This window comes from Atractosteus spatula, chromosome 4 (assembly GCF_055471065.1).
Source record: "Atractosteus spatula isolate fAtrSpa1 chromosome 4, fAtrSpa1.hap1, whole genome shotgun sequence".
Lineage (NCBI taxonomy): Eukaryota > Metazoa > Chordata > Actinopteri > Semionotiformes > Lepisosteidae > Atractosteus > Atractosteus spatula.
In genome coordinates this window covers 15,863,971-15,882,038 of record NC_142709.1, presented here as the reverse complement: position 1 = coordinate 15,882,038, position 18,068 = coordinate 15,863,971, and the positions used below count along the sequence as shown (strand labels likewise).

At 40.0% G+C, this 18,068-nt stretch overlaps 2 protein-coding genes across 10 annotated transcripts in view; both read right to left on the bottom strand.

The window, feature by feature from the left end:
• Positions 1–8,669, bottom strand: part of LOC148835920 (nectin-1-like) — a 28,743-nt gene extending 20,074 nt beyond the window's left edge. For 2 of the 4 annotated variants that reach the window (XM_088913000.1, XM_088913003.1), the window contains exons 1-2: positions 7,278–8,669; positions 2,790–2,879 (exon numbers count right to left, since the gene is read on the bottom strand). In XM_088913000.1, the coding sequence (XP_088769126.1) occupies positions 2,790–2,850 (61 nt within the window). In that variant the 5' untranslated portion in view covers positions 2,851–2,879; positions 7,278–8,669. Of the gene's footprint in view, positions 1–2,789; positions 2,884–7,277 lie in introns of all 4 variants that reach the window. The other 2 variants (XM_088912999.1, XM_088913001.1) reach the window with 2 other exon arrangements.
• Positions 8,670–11,286: 2,617 nt separating this feature from the next.
• LOC148835919 (nectin-1-like) overlaps positions 11,287–18,068 on the bottom strand; it is a 42,380-nt gene continuing 35,598 nt past the window's right edge. For 4 of the 6 annotated variants that reach the window (XM_088913005.1, XM_088913009.1, XM_088913004.1 and 1 more), the window contains 2 exons: positions 16,872–17,020; positions 11,287–13,542 (listed from right to left, as the gene is read on the bottom strand). In XM_088913005.1, coding sequence (XP_088769131.1) covers positions 13,424–13,542; positions 16,872–17,020 — 268 coding nt within the window. In that variant the 3' untranslated portion in view covers positions 11,287–13,423. The remainder of the gene's footprint in view (positions 13,543–16,871; positions 17,021–18,068) is intronic. The other 2 variants (XM_088913008.1, XM_088913007.1) reach the window with 1 other exon arrangement.

The following is an 18,068-nucleotide window of genomic DNA, read 5'->3' as shown; positions in this document are numbered from 1 at the left end:
CCGCTTGTTTGTCACCAGCCTCATCTATAAATCAGGAGAACAGCACGGTGCTTCTCAATCCGATAATACAATTGTAACTGTAAAGGGGAGTGAACCCTGCTTTACCCTTTTTAAACCTACAGGATAGCACTTGGAAGAAACCAGAGCATCTGGAGGAAATAAATGGAAGCATGCTGATTCTACAGAGACAGAAGCCTGAGACTAGGATTAGACTCAAGTCCTTGGAAATAAGAAGCAGCAGCACTAACTCCCTCACTGCCTCGTTACTGAGGGTTACTGAAACTCTTAATTGAAGGATTTTCTTAAATACTTTTTAATTGCTTATTTCTGCACTCAGATGTCAGAAAGTAACCATCCTTAAGTGTTCTGAAGCAGTTCAAGTAAGAAGCTGCATCAGCATGCGTAGGCTGCAAAAGAACAAGTAAAGGTTTATTCCATTCTGAAAAGCGAATAAAAAACACAGCAATGTATTTCCTTTCTTCTCTATTCAGCAAGAAATAAACCTTTACTTGATCCTTAAGTGTTCTCCTGCCAACACAAATAGAAGAGGACAAGCTCTGATCAGTCTGGTATCAGCATGTGTAGTACAGTACATTCCTACTCTGTAGCTGTCCTTTCATCATTATTATGAGCCTCTATCAATCTCCTACTAAAAGAAGGCCAAGATAATTCCATAAACATCACTCCTCATCTATCTGGGTATTGTATGACTGAATAATATCCTCTTGCTATTAGAAATAACTAAAAAAGGGCATTCTGGGTTCCAGTTCAGCAATTCCCTGAATTACAACAATGACTTGTTCTTCTTGTCCAGTCTTGACTCTGATAATAATTTCACCTCCTTTCATTTGTGCTTTAACCCACACAAGTTCCTGTATTTTTCCATTTGTTTCTGTGTGACGTGTAGTTCCTGTGTACAAATCTTTCATCCATTATTGTGCATCAACATGTTAACACAAGCAGCATATAAACAATAAAAAGTTACTTTTAAGACACAAAGATATAATTCCCCTAACAATCATAATGAATCTTCAAAAGAACTATAATCTATTTCTCCTTTTGCCTTATATTATTTGTACTACAGGTCATCTGTCAAAGATCCTAACTGTTGAAAATAATCTTTGATCAATTTTAGCTAAGCATCATTTACAGCAGTTTCCTTGAGAATTGAGCATTGGTTAAAAATCATTTTAGCTTTCTGTAAGTTCATTTTCAGGCCTGTTTTGACACCATGTTCATTAAGTTACTGGACTTGTAAGTTATATCTCCTCTGGGTTATGAAATTATAAAGCAGACCCTTTGTAAAGCACATTTGTAGAGACATGTGTCACGATCCGGTTCTTTCCGGGCCCTATGCAGATGACACGATCCAGTTGGTGAAGACACAGTAGGAATAAAAACATGCAGGAGAAGGGATGGAGACAGGGGGCGTGTCCAAGGAGTGCAGGTGTCCAGGGGAAGTGAGTCCGGGGCGAACAATCCAAATGGGAAATCCAAACGGGTAATCAGGAACAGAAACAAAAGTTCATGGCCAGGTGATCCATCCGGGGGGAATAGGGAACAGGAACCGGTCGGAACCGGCGAGGGGAATTAGGAACAGAAAGTTAAAAGCATAACCAGCTTTTGGGGCCAGCAGGGGGCGCTCACCCTGCGGCTCATGTGGGTCCTAATGCCCCAGTGTAGTGATGGGGACACTATACTGTAAACAGGCGCCGTCCTTCGGATGAGACGTAAAACCGAGGTCCTGACTCTCTGTGGTCATTAAAAATCCCAGGGCGTTTCTCGAAAAGAGTAGGGGTGTAACCCTGGTGTCCTGGCCAAATGTCCCATTGGCCTTTATCAATCATGGCCTCCTAACAATCCCCCTCTATGAATTGGCTTCATTACTCTGCTCTCCTCCCCACTGATAGCTGATGTATGGTGAGCGTTCTGGCGCACTATGGCTGCCATCGCATCATCCAGGTGGATGCTGCACATTGGTGGTGGTGGAGGGGAGTCCCCATTACCTGTAAAGCACTTTGAGTGGAGTGTCCAGAAAAGCGCTATATAAGTGTAAGCAATTATTATTAGAAATTATAATGGAGCCAAACGCAGCAGGACCCCGGGCTCTCACGAAATGCGATTCAATGAGGAACCTCGGCTGACGTCTGCGTCTGGCTTTTAAGGTGGAACTAAAGAGGGGCTGGAATAAGGCACAGGTGTGGGAAATGAGGTAGAACGAGGAAGGGCTGGAGCGCCCTTAAGAGGAGGAGTAGCGATCGTGACAACATGCAAGTCATTTATTTTATGTGGAGTTAACAGTCCAAATAATTTTTTTCATTTGGTTGGTATCAGAAACACAACTCCTGACTTTTCTTTATTTATTTTGTGGAATAGTACATGGCAAAATTCACAAACATGGATTGAAACATTTCACAATGACACATTAAAAAAGCTTTATGTCATTGTTCCTGTAGTAAAGTTACTGTATATTTGCAATGTAGCAAAAATGTTGCTATCAAAAACGTGTTTATTTCCATTTAAGCTTCCATTCTTTTTATTAAGGGTTTTTTGGGTGTTTGAAGATCGGGAAACACAGCTCATGCATTTAGGAAAACAGGATGTTTTTCCACAATTCCCAGGCACAACCTTTTCAGTTATCCTTAATGTTTTCAAAACATCTGACCGATTAGAAATGGTAAATTATTGTAGTTAGAATGAGTTGCTTTTATAAAGATTCTGTAATATGGTTTGTTACCCCCCAATACACCAGCACACACAACTTGCTCAGCATTTCCCCAGGTGCTTACCTGACAGAGGTGAAATCTGAAGACACAGAGTAACACAAGCAAGGATCGGAAGGATTTTCATCTTCGCTGAGTCAGACAATGTATGTAGACCTGTCTACCAATGGAGGAAAACAAGTGCAGACTAGTCAGACATACAGTTTTATGCAAAAGTTTGGGCACCCCTGGCCAAATTACATGTTTTGTTGATTTTCAAAGAGTAAAGAAGTTAACACAACCTCTGCAGCGAACAAACTTAAACTTGACATATTTCTGCAAATATTAATGCACAGTTACTGTTTATTTGTGAAATTTAAGAGATTGAAAAAATTAAAACATTAAACGTGGCATGTGCAAAACTTTGGGCACCCTCCCAATTGATCTACTAGTGTTATTTTTTTGTAAGGTCTCAGAACTTAATTGACTTGTTAGGCCTTAATCTAAGTCAGGTGATGACAATTCCAGACCTTAATAAATTCTCTGACTCTTCGAAGCTCTCAGGGTACTGTGCTTACACTCAACAACCATGGGCTCCTCTAAGCAGATGACTGAGGATCAGAAAATAAAGATGGTTGACTCCTACAAAGCAGAGGAAGGCTATAAAAAGATATCTAAATGCTTCCTCCTTGCAATTTCCACCTTCCAAACTGTCATTAAGAAATGGAAGTTAAGGGGAGCTGTTTAAGTCAAGACGAGATCTGGAGAAAACAAAAAAAATCTCAGATAGAACTGCTTGTAGACCGGTCAGGAATGCAAAGCAAAACCCCCATATCACTGCAAAGGACCTGCAGGAAGATTTAGCTGGCACAGGAGTAGTGGTGCACCGGTCCAACATGATCTGCATGGAAGAGTCATCAGAAGGAAACCTTACCTGAAATCTCATCACAAAAGTCAATGTCTGAAGTATGCAACACAACACTTAGATAAGCCAGAGGCATTTTGGAACCAAGTGCTGTGGTCTGATGAAGCGAAAATTGAACTCTTTGGCTACAATCACCAAAGGTATGTTTGGAGAAAAAAAAGGAGAAGCATTTGAAGAAAAGAGCACCTTGCCAACTGTGAACCATGGGGGTGGATCTTTTATGCTTTGGGGTTGTGTGGCAGCCAGTGGCACTGGAAATATTGTGTGGGTAGAGGGAAGAATGGATTCTACTAAATTTTAACAAATCCTGGAAAAGAAAAGCTGAAAAATAATTAATAATGATAATTGCTTACACTTATATAGCACTTTTCTGGACACTCCACTCAAAGCACTTTTCAGGTAATGGGGACTCCCCTCCACCACCACCAATGTGAAAATGAAATCCACTTTTCCTGTCACTTCCGGATTATACAGTCTGCACAGGGTCCTAAACTATGCACTACACGGGAGTCAGGACCGGCTCCCCTGACAGTACTGACTGATAGGGTGCCCAAACTTTTGCACATGCCTCATATACTATTTTTTTTTCAATCCGTTAAATTCAGCAAATAGTAACTGTGCATTATAATTTGCAGAAATATGTCAAGTTTAACTTCTTTTTTTTTTGTGTTAACCGCTTTTCAGTTAGAAAATCAACAAAATGTAATTTGGCCAGGGACGCCCAAACATTTGCCTAAAACAGTATCTATTCAATTCCAAAAACCTTTACATACCAATCCATATACAGTGCCTTGCGAAAGTATTCGGCCCCCTTGAACTTTTCAACCTTTTGCCACATTTCAGGCTTCAAACATAAAGATATAAATTTTTTATTTTATGTGAAGAATCACCAACAAGTGGGACACAATTGTGAAGTGGAACGAAATCTATTGGATTTTTGAAACTTTTTTAACTAATAAAAAAATGAAAAGTGGGGCGTGCAAAATTATTCGGCCCCTTTACTTTCAGTGCAGCAAACTCACTCCAGAAGTTCAGCGAGGATCTCTGAATGATCCAATGTTGTCCTAAATGACTGATGGTGATAAATAGAATCCACCTGTGTGTAATCAAGTCTCTGTATAAATGCACCTGCTCTGTGATAGTCTCAAGGTTCTGTTGAAAGCGCAGAGAGCATCATGAAGACCAAGGAACACACCAGGCAGGTCCGTAATACTGTTGTGGAGAAGTTTAAAGCCGGATTTGGATACAAAAAGATTTCCCAAGCTTCAAACATCCCAAGGAGCACTGTGCAAGCGATCATCTTGAAATGGAAGGAGTATCAGACCACTGCAAATCTACCAAGACCTGGCCGTCCCTCTAAACTTTCAGCTCAGACAAGGAGAAGACTGATCAGAGATGCAGCCAAGAGGCCCATGATCACTCTGGATGAACTGCAGAGAACTACAGCTGAGGTGGGAGAGTCTGTCCATAGGACAACAATCAGTCTTACACTGCACAAATCTGGCCTTTATGGAAGAGTGGCAAGAAGAAAGCCATTTCTCAAAGATATCCATAAAAAGTCTCGTCTAAAGTTTGCCACAAGCCACCTGGGAGACACCCCAAACATGTGGAAGAAGGTGCTCTGGTCAGATGAAACCAAAATCGAACTTTTTGGCCACAATGCAAAACGATATGTTTGGCGTAAAAGCAACACAGCTCATCACCCTCAACACACCATCCCCACTGTCAAACATGGTGGTGGCAGCATCATGGTTTGGGCCTGCTTTTCTTCAGCAGGGACAGGGAAGATGGTTACAATTGAGGGGAAGATGGATGCAGCCAAATACAGGACCATTCTGGATGAAAACCTGTTGGAGTCTGCAAAAGACCTGAGACTGGGACGGAGATTTATCTTCCAACAAGACAATGATCCCAAACATACAGCAAAATCTACAAAGGAATGGTTCACAAATAAACGTATCCAGGTGTTTGAATGGCCAAGTCAAAGTCCAGACCTGAATCCAATCGAGAATCTGTGGAAAGAGCTGAAAACTGCTGTTCACAAACGCTCTCCATCCAACCTCACTGAGCTCGAGCTGTTTTGCAAGGAAGAATGGGCAAGAATTTCAGTCTCTCGATGTGCAAAACTGATAGAGACATACCCCAAGCGACTTGCAGCTGTAATCGCAGCAAAAGGTGGCTCTACAAAGTATTAACGCAAGGGGGCCGAATAATTTTGCACGCCCCACTTTTCATTTTTTTATTAGTTAAAAAAGTTTCAAAAATCCAATAGATTTCGTTCCACTTCACAATTGTGTCCCACTTGTTGGTGATTCTTCACATAAAATAAAAAAATTATATCTTTATGTTTGAAGCCTGAAATGTGGCAAAAGGTTGAAAAGTTCAAGGGGGCCGAATACTTTCGCAAGGCACTGTAAGTTCAAGTTAAATGTATCTGGAAATTATATTCTATTTCAGGTAGATGGAAAGCTAGGGTGTTTGAATTAAAAAATGGATATGTAATAGGAAACAGAGAGCACAGATAGGGGATGAATATTCAAACTGGGGTGATGTACTTTGTGGAGTATCACATGCATCTGTGTTAGGATTAATTTATATCTATGCTTTAGATTGTGGTATAGTTACTAAACTAGTCAGGTTTGTGGATGATGCCAATTTAGGATGTTTAACAAACATTGGAGAAAAAGCAAATGAAATTCAGAAAGACTTGGAAAAAAAACACCACTGGGTAAAAACCTGACAAATTATGTTTAATGTAGATAAGAGCAGGATATTGTATGCAGGTAGTAAACATATAAATACAAACTGGGGAAAACTGAGACAGAAGACGTGAAAAGAATTCTTGCCTAACTACTGCTGCAGCCACTTTAAGTTCTTGTCTATTCCTGGGGTGTTCTGACATCAATGTTATATTCTTTTATTATGTAAAATGCAGTTCCAGAAGTAGCCATGCATACCTCGGCCAAGGTTTTGCTCTAATACAATGAAATTGTTCTAATGCATGAAATTTAGCCAATCGGAATTTATGATATTTAAGAATCAAAAACTGCCACCCCACACCTATATTATAAGCACTGTCCTGAATTCTTGCTGCTATTTTTCTGGAATGTAAACAACTGGGTTAAAATGGCTAAAAAGCACCAAAAAAACCACCGAGATGATAGTCGCCCATCTGTATTTAGACTGAGATCCAGGAAAACACATTGAGTGTTTTATATCTGACACCAGCAATGTGTTCTGTATATTTATGTACAAAGATTAACTTAAATGCTTCACCACATACTCCACAGAAATGCAGCCATGATTAAAAGACTTCACCTGTAAACAAATTTGTTTTATCCCCAGGGGCTAAACTGTATAAAACCGTGTCTCATGCCGAAGTGCAATCAACTTTACCTTCTCATTCCTTACATGTGTAGTCTTCTGATTGTAGTACACAATCAAAACTTTGTTGGAACACATGGAGAAGACACATTTATCATCACAAGGAGATCAAAGATTTACATTTAGGAGATATTTATATACAGTAGTTACATAGATGTTGAGTTCCCCGAGATAGAACGCAGAAAAAAATTCACAATTCTATTTAAAACTGCCTTTTAAAAATAGACAATTTTCTAAAAATTAAACAAAAAATAAACAAATCTTACCTGCTACTGAAGCGTTAACAACTGGCAGATGGAATGAATGAATGCAGTTACATCAACACGCAGATGCAAAGTCCAGACTTGAAAGGACCGTTAATACATGCAGATGCTTGCAGGCGATAGAGAAGCAGGAAGCACATGTCAGATAAAGTAATTACTCTGTATTTTTTCTTTTGTGATTGTTTTGTGCAGACAACTGGGCATAGCTTGTTCCATTTTAGGCAGGCTGAATTGAATTATGTTTTCAGTGAATGATCATTCATGACTGTTATGATGTTCTGTGATTTTTTACTTTTATGTAAGCACTAAATCACTTTATTAATCGCTGGTACAAATGAGGAGATTATTTAAACCGGTCAAAATCAAGACAGGAAAACACAGAAGGAAACCAGTATGCCTATTGACATTATGTGCCAATGCCATTGTGGATGTTGGACTATTGACTCAGCTGTCAGTAATTCGCAATCACTCCTCCTATGGCCAGGAGGTTAGCCCTCAGCCAAGTGGGTTAAGCCAGGTTTTGACTAAACACTCCATAACCCTTTCAATCCTTTAATTATTGGGAGTTGTTATTCCTAGAGAAGTTGCAGTTATACACAATGTTTGTTTTGATCACCCATGTATGGGGGCAGTGACCATCCAGAGCCTATTCCCAAGGCAGGACTATACCTTGGATGGGACACTGGTCCATCGAGACACATACACAGGCCTGAGCTCAAGTTGATTCATCTGGACATCCCCTCTTTGGAATGGGAGAAATACAGGTCACCTGCAACATACTGTACTGTAGTGGTAGCAGACTCTTGCTGGTCCCTTGGCTTAGAGAGTACCAGCAAATGGAGAAGGAAGCAGCCAGAACAATAGATTGCAAGATTACAGGGCTTTATTGCCTTTGATCATCAACAGGTGCATCCTGGTCTCTGAGAGATTAGCATTCACTATCACCCCCATGGTAAAAGTAAGTAAAATGTCTACCTCCCCTGTCTGTATATGGTGAGAAGGGCAAAACAGTGGGCATAAATGGCATGGCGCTAGCCTGGTGCTCTAGCCCAGCATGTGTGAATACTTGCTGTTCTGTTCAGACTTCATGTGCAGGAATTCATGCAGAGCAAAACGGAGAGAAACCAGAAGCTGCTAAACTAGTTGGAATGATTTTTCTTTTGGCTGGCCAAGTCACAGCCCCTTTTACATTCTATTGCTCTGGAGGGAAAATGTTTACATGATGTTTCATGCTCGGAAGGAAGTGCATTCTGGGAAATCAAATGGATGGAACTCTTCACTAGCAGGTAATTGCCAAATATTATTTTTTGGAACAAATATGGGACAGACAGTTCAAAAGATTACTGTATTGTTGAATTCTGTTGTTGTCTAAAATTCTTATTGTTTATGCTGCCAGTAATTACATTGCCAGTACATTGACGTTGTGTCAACCTTCTATTCAACACAAAATAAAATCCATTCACCTACAATATTAACCTTTTAAATACAGTACGTGGATTCTTGTAGAAAGTCATGATTCATGGTAAATCAGATTTGGGGTAGGTCACCTACTATATTAGACATAATTACAATAATAAAAATAAACTGATAGGACTGTATACAGTACATTCCTACTGTATGTGCATCCCACTAAAAAACAGTTACAGAGTATTTAATGTGATAGATTCACATTGTAACTGGTTTTGTTAAAAAATAAATGAAAGTCAACAGTTGAAGACTGTCTCATGCTTCAGAGACTCTACCGTGATGGACATGTTGCTACTCATTCTAGTTTCCCTTCATTTTTCTCCCAGAGCATGAAAAATGAGCTCTGTTCATGGGGAAGGAGCATACTATCTCGTAATCTGACCTGATGCATTGTATGGCAAGAGATAAGCAAGTCTGGACCCTGTCTGTATTATGCTTGAACGCCTATTAGAATAAAAGCATGCATGAGGTAAGGGTAGACCAGTAAATGCCTCTCTTCCCTCTGGGCCTGAATTTCCAAACCAATATCTCAGCATTCGAGACACTGAGTGCTGGAAGGTGCCGTCCTTGAAAAGAGACATTAAACTAAGGTCCTGACTACCTGTGGTCATTAAGGATCCAATGGCACCGTTTCCTTTGACTTTGGGCTTGCACTATCTGGTTGCACTGACACTGATGGTAAATAGAACTAGTACGATATGAATCTTTTGTCCCAAAATTGCATGAATTAATTCTCAAAACATACAGACTGACCCCAGTAATGCAATTATGGAGACATTTTATTGATATTGTGGCTTTAATCTTGGTGTAACAGACAACTACCTGACCCCATGGATGAGGAAGGTGGAAGGTCGAAAGAAACAAGTACACCCCACACGCATCCATATCACTACAATATCAGGAATGAATATCATGACACCACAAAGCTGATACTTTTCTGGCCATATCAGTAATAATATACACTATTCTTACTGGCCAGCAGCCATATCACTCTAGAACTCACAACTGGCAACCCACTGAAGCTCAGCAGGTGTGAGCCTGGTCAGGACCTGGATGAGAGACCTTCTGGGAAAAACTAAGGCTGGAAGAGGTGTTAGTGGGGCCAGCAGGGGGCGCTCACCCTGCCGTCCATGTGGGTCCTAATGCCCCAGTATAGTGATGGGGACACCCTGAAGTGAGCACAGGGAAAATCCAAAGCCAAGTCAAAACATGAGCAATGTCTGTAGCCTGGGAGAGGACAAGAGCACAGAGGGAAGTCAGGAACAGCGAGGCTAAAGAAGTGACTTGCCAAGACAAAGTAGAGATGACTGGGAAGTCAGGCTTTAAATATCATGTGTGTAACTATGGCCGTGTCCCAATAACCGAACTTGTGGACTTGCACCCTTCATAAGAGCATTCCCGCTCCAATCTGCAAGGGTTTAGGGTGTCCCATTTCTCATTTTGTGTTTGACAAGGGTGCTCACAAGCAACTACAAAGCGAGACCTTTGATGAAGTCCTCATCAAAGCAGACTCCTCTAAAGAGAATCACCCCCAGTTCTTTGCGGAATGGTGACGTTTCATGCTCTAGCCTATCAAAGGAGAGAGAAGTTGCCATTGAGAATAAGTTATTATATAAATTTTTGAGGTGTTAGTAAAATTGAACGTTTCTTAAGTTTTAAAACTCATATTTTTTTATTTAAAAACAAAATGTCATTAGGTTACTTTAGATTCACACTATGTAGTATGTATTCTAGGTACTGTACAAAGTTTTTGACACAAAGCTTTCATTTTGTCACCCCATTTCGACTGATGAATACTCGTTTACCTGCGGTGTATTTTGTACATGGAATATTTAATAGTATACGTATTTAACGGTACAAAAGGTTTGAGGTATTGCTAACTTTACCTTATTTAGTTTACTTTGAATGAATGCGTTATTTTCCTTGTACACTCATGTTTGCACTGGGACAAATAAGATGTATTTAGTACAAAGCTTGGAATAAAGAGAGAGGTATTGGCAAGTTTTCCTTAGTTTACTATGCCCGTTTTGAGTCGAGCTTGCTCGACATGAATGAACACGATTGAGTCACTACTATCGTGCAGGGATAGAGGAGATGAAATTCAATTTAATCAAACTTAAGAGTGGAGAATGAAAAATTATTTTGAAAAAATACCTGCCGACATGCACTTAGCCTCTGGAAAAGAAGCATCAACAAAAGACATTTTCACTGTGAGCCGCCTCACATTTTCAGTGTTTTCCATAAATGACCTTGATTGTTTAAACCATTTGTTCAATAAAGATATGGCAATGTAAAATGATGTGTGTGTTGTTTGTTAAATAAGACTATTATTATGACTTAGATGAAGATCAGATCACATTTTAGGAGCTATTAGTGCAGAAATCCATATGATTCCTAATGGTTCACAAACTTTTTCTCACAACTGTACATGACGCAGACACCTGGTGAGTTTCCAATACTGACTTACTGTAAGTAAAAGGTTGTTGCATATTAGAAAGATTAAAAAGTTAGCATAATCAGGTTTAATTTATGAAAACATAAAACACACAGGAATAAATAGATTTATTATTCCCCATAAAGCTAAAGCATAACACAAAGTACTTCTGGTCCATTTAATTACAAGAAATTGTATAACACTGTACATTACATTAGTGCAAACATAATGTACAGGGTTTCAAAATGGAAGTTGCGTACCTTTTGACCTAGATCACAAAAAACAACCTAAATCTACATTTCACACAACATTTAAAAGAGAGAAGGCAGGGGGGAATGATATAAAGATTTCAGCAAAAGAAATTCCAAACAATTAGTATAGTAGCCAACCAAAAGAGAAAAAACAATTCTATCTTCAAGCAAAACTCCTGTATTAAAAGTTGTATGAACTTTACCGATTTAGACAGCTTTAACGCAGCTGTTTAAACTGTTTCTTGATTTCCTTGTGCAGGAAACTGGGGATAGCAGCCCTACTCTCAATCACACTGCAATAAGATCTTTAGTGACCAAGTAATAGGATCCCTATTGTCACTCGTACCTATTACATCATCTCCTGCAGCTCGGTGCCCCTGGTCAATTTACTGGGGCAATGGCCTGGCGATTCTCATCCAGTGGGAAAACCCCCTGTGGGTCCACCAGCATCATTTAAGAAAGCAACCTGGCTCTTCAGTACTGACCAAGCTCTGGCCCAGCAACAACCTACCTTTGCTTACTTTCTCAGATCAGCATTGGGGCTCAATGGCTGCAGTACCATTGCAAGTATGCAAAAAGATCGATCGAGTTCCTTCCATACTCTTACTTTGAAACCTCGATTAAAAGGACAAAAACCAACTATTTTTACATAAAAAATTCAAATGTTTCTACACCAAGAACCTGGATTACAAACTCGGAAAAAATCAAAACAATTAAATGGAAACAACCAAGAAATTATTAGGGAAACTTGAACTCAGCTAGAACAAAACCCAGCAGACATGGGGATACTGTCGCAATTTGAAAAGTCTGAAATGGATGACTTTTTAAAATAAAAACAATATTCAGTCATTAATACTTAATGCGAGAAGTAGTGATAGTGAAATTAATAAATTAGTGTCTTCTTGCATCTATAAACAAAAATGACATCATGCTTTTCTCTAACTTTTACACTGGTAAAACCACTTTGAGATATCACCTCCAAATAGACCTCTTCACAACTGGTTTCTATGTAACAGCAAACATTTTAGCTAACTTTCTCACACTTAAACCCAAACTCCTCCCCATATCTCCTACACCACTACAATAAAAATGACAACATTAGGCTCCACTGCCATTTAATGCACACAAAGTTCAACATTGAATGTATTGCTTATCAAGTAAGTTCCCTCTTCATATGACTTTTTCACACTGTTATTAAAGTCCTTCTTCCTTGTGACAGATCAGCAGATCTGATCATCCTGTGGATCTCTTGGAACTGCAGAATCTTGGTTTGATGATAAGGACATTGGCGTTCTGGCATCTCCTTCATTCCCATCTAAGAAACGAGACTGAAAAAGAAATAAACAGAGGATGGGTTTTTCCAAAGTGACACCTACTGTACGTACACCTACAGTAGTTCAGCACTAGCATCAATCAAATAACATAAAGCGGGCACAAGTGGAGAGTGTTTCACAGAGAGTCTCTATGCAATAAATTGGAGACATTAAGGCACTCATAAGGTGCACATACTGTAGCCTCTGTCACACAGAGCACTGGAAAGTGATAACTGGTTTATGCAACACATGGCTGTATGTACAAGCTATCCTTCCACATGAGTAACTGGGGAGGAACCTTTCTGATTTGTAGTAGCAGCCACTGAGGCCAAGACGTGGGTCACTCAGCATTTAGCACATGATCAGTAGGAGACTCCTGTTCTAAAACTGCTAGCTATAGTGTAAACGAATACAGACTCAGTTACATGAAGAAGGGTGCAAAAAGAGCAACACTTACCTCTCTTCTACAAGAGAAACAAGTCCAAGACCAGTAATATCAACATGGGAAGAGAAAGAAAACTTTTTAATAGACATTTACATTCAATACTTGTGTTGTGTACAAGAATCATTGTAATATTGTGTAAACAAGTAAAGTGTACAAGAAATCGGTATTCTTTTATTTCTTATGGTATGCATCTACAGTTATGGAATATAAAAATATAAAATATAATCAGTATAAAGCGGTTACCTTTCCTTCTCTTGCTGTCTGCGTTTGTACCAAGTAAATATTAATAAACCTGCTGCTGCAAGGATTAACACAATTCCTGCAATGAGTACCCCAGGTGATGTTCTTGAAGTCTTTGCTGAAAATGAACAGAGGGATATTTAATATCTGCTAGCAGACTGCTCTACTAGATTTGTCTGTTTTCATGGGGATAAATCTATTGTTAACATAAGAAAAAAGAAGAGGGAACCTAAATTACAAAACAGAGAAGGCCTCTTGGCTCATTAACCCCATTGGGAAATTTATTGAAAGAAGCCATAGCATCAGTTTCAACAGCATGGCTGGGAAGTTTGCTCCACACTCCCATAACCCCTTGGGTAAAGAAGTACCTCCTGTTCTCAGTTTGAAATACACTTTACAAATGTCAGGAAACATAACAAAGGATAGTTGGGAAACCTCAAGCAGGTTTTGCATTCCTGCTACATGTTTCCTTTTCAAGGATTTTGTTTTGTTTTTTTAAGTTCCCACTATGGTTCCCATTGTTGTCCACAGCAAAGAGACAGGCTTTAGCAGGGTGTGTATCAATAAATCTTGCAGAAACAAGTAGGAGGGTTTCTGCTTTGAAGTATACATTGCCCATGCTGTAATCCTCTTTTTTACTGTGTAAGAAACAGCAGCTGAAAGACACCACCTGTTAAGCCCTTCGCCCTGAGCACAGGAGATTCTCACTGTCTTATCACCTCTCCTTTACTCTTTGTACAGAAATGACTATTATTCGCATTCGGATGCAGTCAAAATGTTCAAGTTCACTGATGATGCTACTCTCATAGGGCCTAAACAACCTGGAACTGAATGTCAGCAAAACGAAAGGTGGAACAAAGGAGCTTCAGGTTAGATGTGGTGGTGAATTTTAAGTTCCTGGGCACCACCATTTCCAGCACTCTAAAATGGAAGGTCAACACATCCATTATAGTCAAGAAAGCTCACCAGAGGCTGTTCTTTCTGAGACACTTAAAGATGTTTGGAGTGTCACAGGAAGGAATGACCCTCTTTTACAGATGTCACTGAGACTGTTTTGATCTTCTTCCTCACTCTGTGGTACGGCAACACTTCTGCCCAGGACAAGAAGAAGCTAGACAGAGCTTCCACCCTGCCTTTAGAATGCCACCTTCCCTCTGTGGCTAACACTCCCTCTCTTGACTGAAATGCAAAGATCTAAAGATCCTTACTGACCCTTCCCACCCTGCACAACCTGATTACTTTCCTCCCCACTGGTAAGCGGCTTAGGTCTGTCAAGACAAGGACTACCAGGTTCTGTAACAGCACCTGCTCGGGGGCTGTGAGATGCATAAACTCTGCACTTTAACTTAGAAATCTTTGCAGGGCTCAATGTTATTCTCTCACCGTTATTTATTTTATTACTGGTGTGTGACTAGAATGGAATGGAAAGATGTGTTGGGTGGATGCTGTCTATTATCGGCTTTATGTCGTTTATTTGTATTTTGAGCTTACCAAACCAAATTCCATGCAACTAGCTGTTATGGCTATAAAGTACCAAACTTGAATGCCTGTAAATGTTCCGTCAATTGTTTCTGCGAACAGGAATGTATATCTGTCATGATAATACGGCTCTTTGAAATTAAATCTGAAGAGAAGCTGAGCATAGGAAGATGCATTGAAACAAATGCAGAAAGAGCCTACATATTAAGAATTGTTTTATTGTACAAAAACCCAGCAGCTTCCAGGGCAGTTAACAGTGATTCTGAAATTTTGAACTCCCCAGCCCATAAGCTTCTTATTAAATAGCTACACAATTATTGTGCAATGCTAATTGGCATTAGTGATAAAAATTAGAGGCAACTAAGGTCATCAGATGCATATTTTTCTCAAACTAACATCGCCTCTCTCATGTACTATTAAGCTGATTTGTGGTTATGTCTATTCTAACCATGAATACCATCACTGACCTAAATCAAAGGCAGCCTCATACTTTTTTAAGAGTAGACTGACCTCCTGTCATTTTTAATGTACTGTATGTCTGGCTCCAGTAAGCTGTCATGCAGTTGTTTCTAATCATAACAGCTCAATATGAAATCCAATCATCCACACAGCTTTAATTCAAACGAAGGAAAAATAAATCCTTTTTTAGTTTTGAAAATTTTTAAAACTAAAAAATAACACTGAGGCCAATTTTGTAATGTGACATAACACGCATATAAGAGCAAAGATTAATTTCACTGCTGTAAGAAAACGTGTGAAGAAAGCAAATTTTCAACACCCGGTGCAAAGTATCTCTTTTTTTTTAACCTCAACATGTTCCTCCAAGGCTGACCACACGTGACATGGTTCCCCTTTCTAACCTCTTCCCACTTCGGGTCAAGCTGAGTACTCCACCACAGACCTTCTTCCTTTCTACTGAAAGAATCAAGTGGCCCCCAGCTTTGGTCCACCTGCCTCTGCTTGAACAGTACAGTACCAGCTAGTGCACAGATCTCTACTAACTCTCTCCAATCAGATGCTTGGGCACAGAGCAGATTTTAACACTGCCTGGACATCAAGAAATACAGGGATTTTACTCAATGGTATTGTCCTGAAATTACATGCTGTTTTTAAACAGCTTTAACAGTTCTGTTTCCAAAAAAACATGAAAAGATGGTGACCTCCTGCCTCAGAGCCCTGGACAAAGCGCCTCCTGAATGCAGCCCAGGACTGGTGGTTTCTACCTCACTGAGAGGAGTCTGTTTACATTATGGTGATACAATCTCAATTAACACCAAGCTACAACTAAATATATATTACAATCAAAGAAACAGAGTCAATGACTATGAGTACCTAGGACTTGTCATGGACAAAAACTAAGGGGACAATTGTTGTGACAACATGTAGAAAAAAAGCCAACAGACTTTTTTTCCTTATTTTACATAATAGGAAAGAGGAATTTACACTCCTCCCATCTAGAAGATCCCTCTGTGCCCCTAACGCAAACCTTTCATCAAATTCTCACTAGCAAAGAATATAACTGATCTCCTGAAACATCACTGTATGGAATTTTTTGTTGTTGGTATGTTTTTGTTACATTTTGCTGTACAACAAATGTCCCAGCAACACTGCCTTTACTTCACTACCACATGGGCTAGATGGGCTGAACGGTCTGTCGTTTGTAACTGTTCTTATGCTCTGATGGTAAGTGGTCTGCTGGAATAAGTGCGTTATCAATGCTGGATGGGGTGAGCATTCAGACAAACACAGACTGGAAATGATGGAGCAAGGGTCATGACACAACACCAAGGCCAATGGGAGGTCCAACAGTAAGGGTCTGGTCTACTCGTTTGTAGTAATGGGTGGCAACTAATGACTGGCGACAGCATGGTGCTACACTGATCACTGCTGGTGTAAGTGAGAAGTTACTTTCTATGTCCAGTATACGTTTGAGAACAGAAAACCGTATGTAAATTCTGTATTATATACCTATATGTATATACAGTGTCCCTGATGCTTTTCCATACTGGTTTGACACTTCACAAACGTATAACCCATTTACATCGGGGCTCTCATCCAGCAACTGCAGTCTGTTCCCACTGATGGTGATTTTGTCACTGGAAAAGGCCTGGGTTGTTCTAAAACAAAACACAGACAACATTACTGTCCTTAGTGTGACCTTGTTAACGGTTCTGGAAATGAGACAGAAAAACACAAATTCTAGGAAACTGTTTTAACTATCGAGTCTGCACAGTGAACATGTGGTTTCCTGAAATGAAGTCTAGGTTTAAAGTATTCAATGTAAAATAAGCCTCACAATGGCTGCCAGCCTGAGCATCAATCTACATTAACACTCAAGTGTTAACCATTATTGTTTATTAACAATTGACAAATGTTCAGATATTTAAAAGTACATAGTGAAAAAATGCAAACATTTCAGTCAGAAAGTGACCGTCCTCGGTGCTACAATGTTAAAAAGCAGTTCATCAATCTGTGATTCTGGGCTGTGGGAAGAAACCGAAGCACCTGGAGAACAGAGACAGGCTTCCCTTTGCCAGAATCAAGACCCAAGGACCCACAAGCTGTGAGGTGGCAGCACTGACTTCCATGCCACTGTGCTACCCCAAAGAGACCGATAATTCTGAAAAGCTTTATCCTAATATTAATAGCTATTTTTCTAGAGTATGCATCCTGACTTGAGCAGTCAGTAACTTATCCAGCCTTTATTCAAGCACATTAGTAGAGAAGATGACCTACATATGTCACAGGGCTTATTTGGTACTTGAGCCTGTAACAGTGACGTCAACCCCTGGAACTGATGGCTGCTGGGTAATCTCACTGGTCTTTTAGACCAGCAGATATGAGAGTTACTGGGGGCATGCAGGTGTGGGGCTCAGTCAGTGCTAACAGCAGTGTGAGTGCGCTGGGCTGAGGAGTGATGCAGTTCTCACTGACAACACTGCAAGTCCACACATCCGCACAAAGGCCACAGGGGCTGCTGCACGCCTGGGAAGTCCAGAAGTGTCCAGATGTGAACCACTTCTAGACTACAGGGCCCAAAAAACCACTTGAGAGCCCTAGGGGTCTTGTTGAATTCTAGTGGTTATTCAATTTCAGGCAGAGACTGCCGTATTAAATATAAAAGTGAGACTGAATGAATATGCCAATTTTAAAAAATTAAGGAAT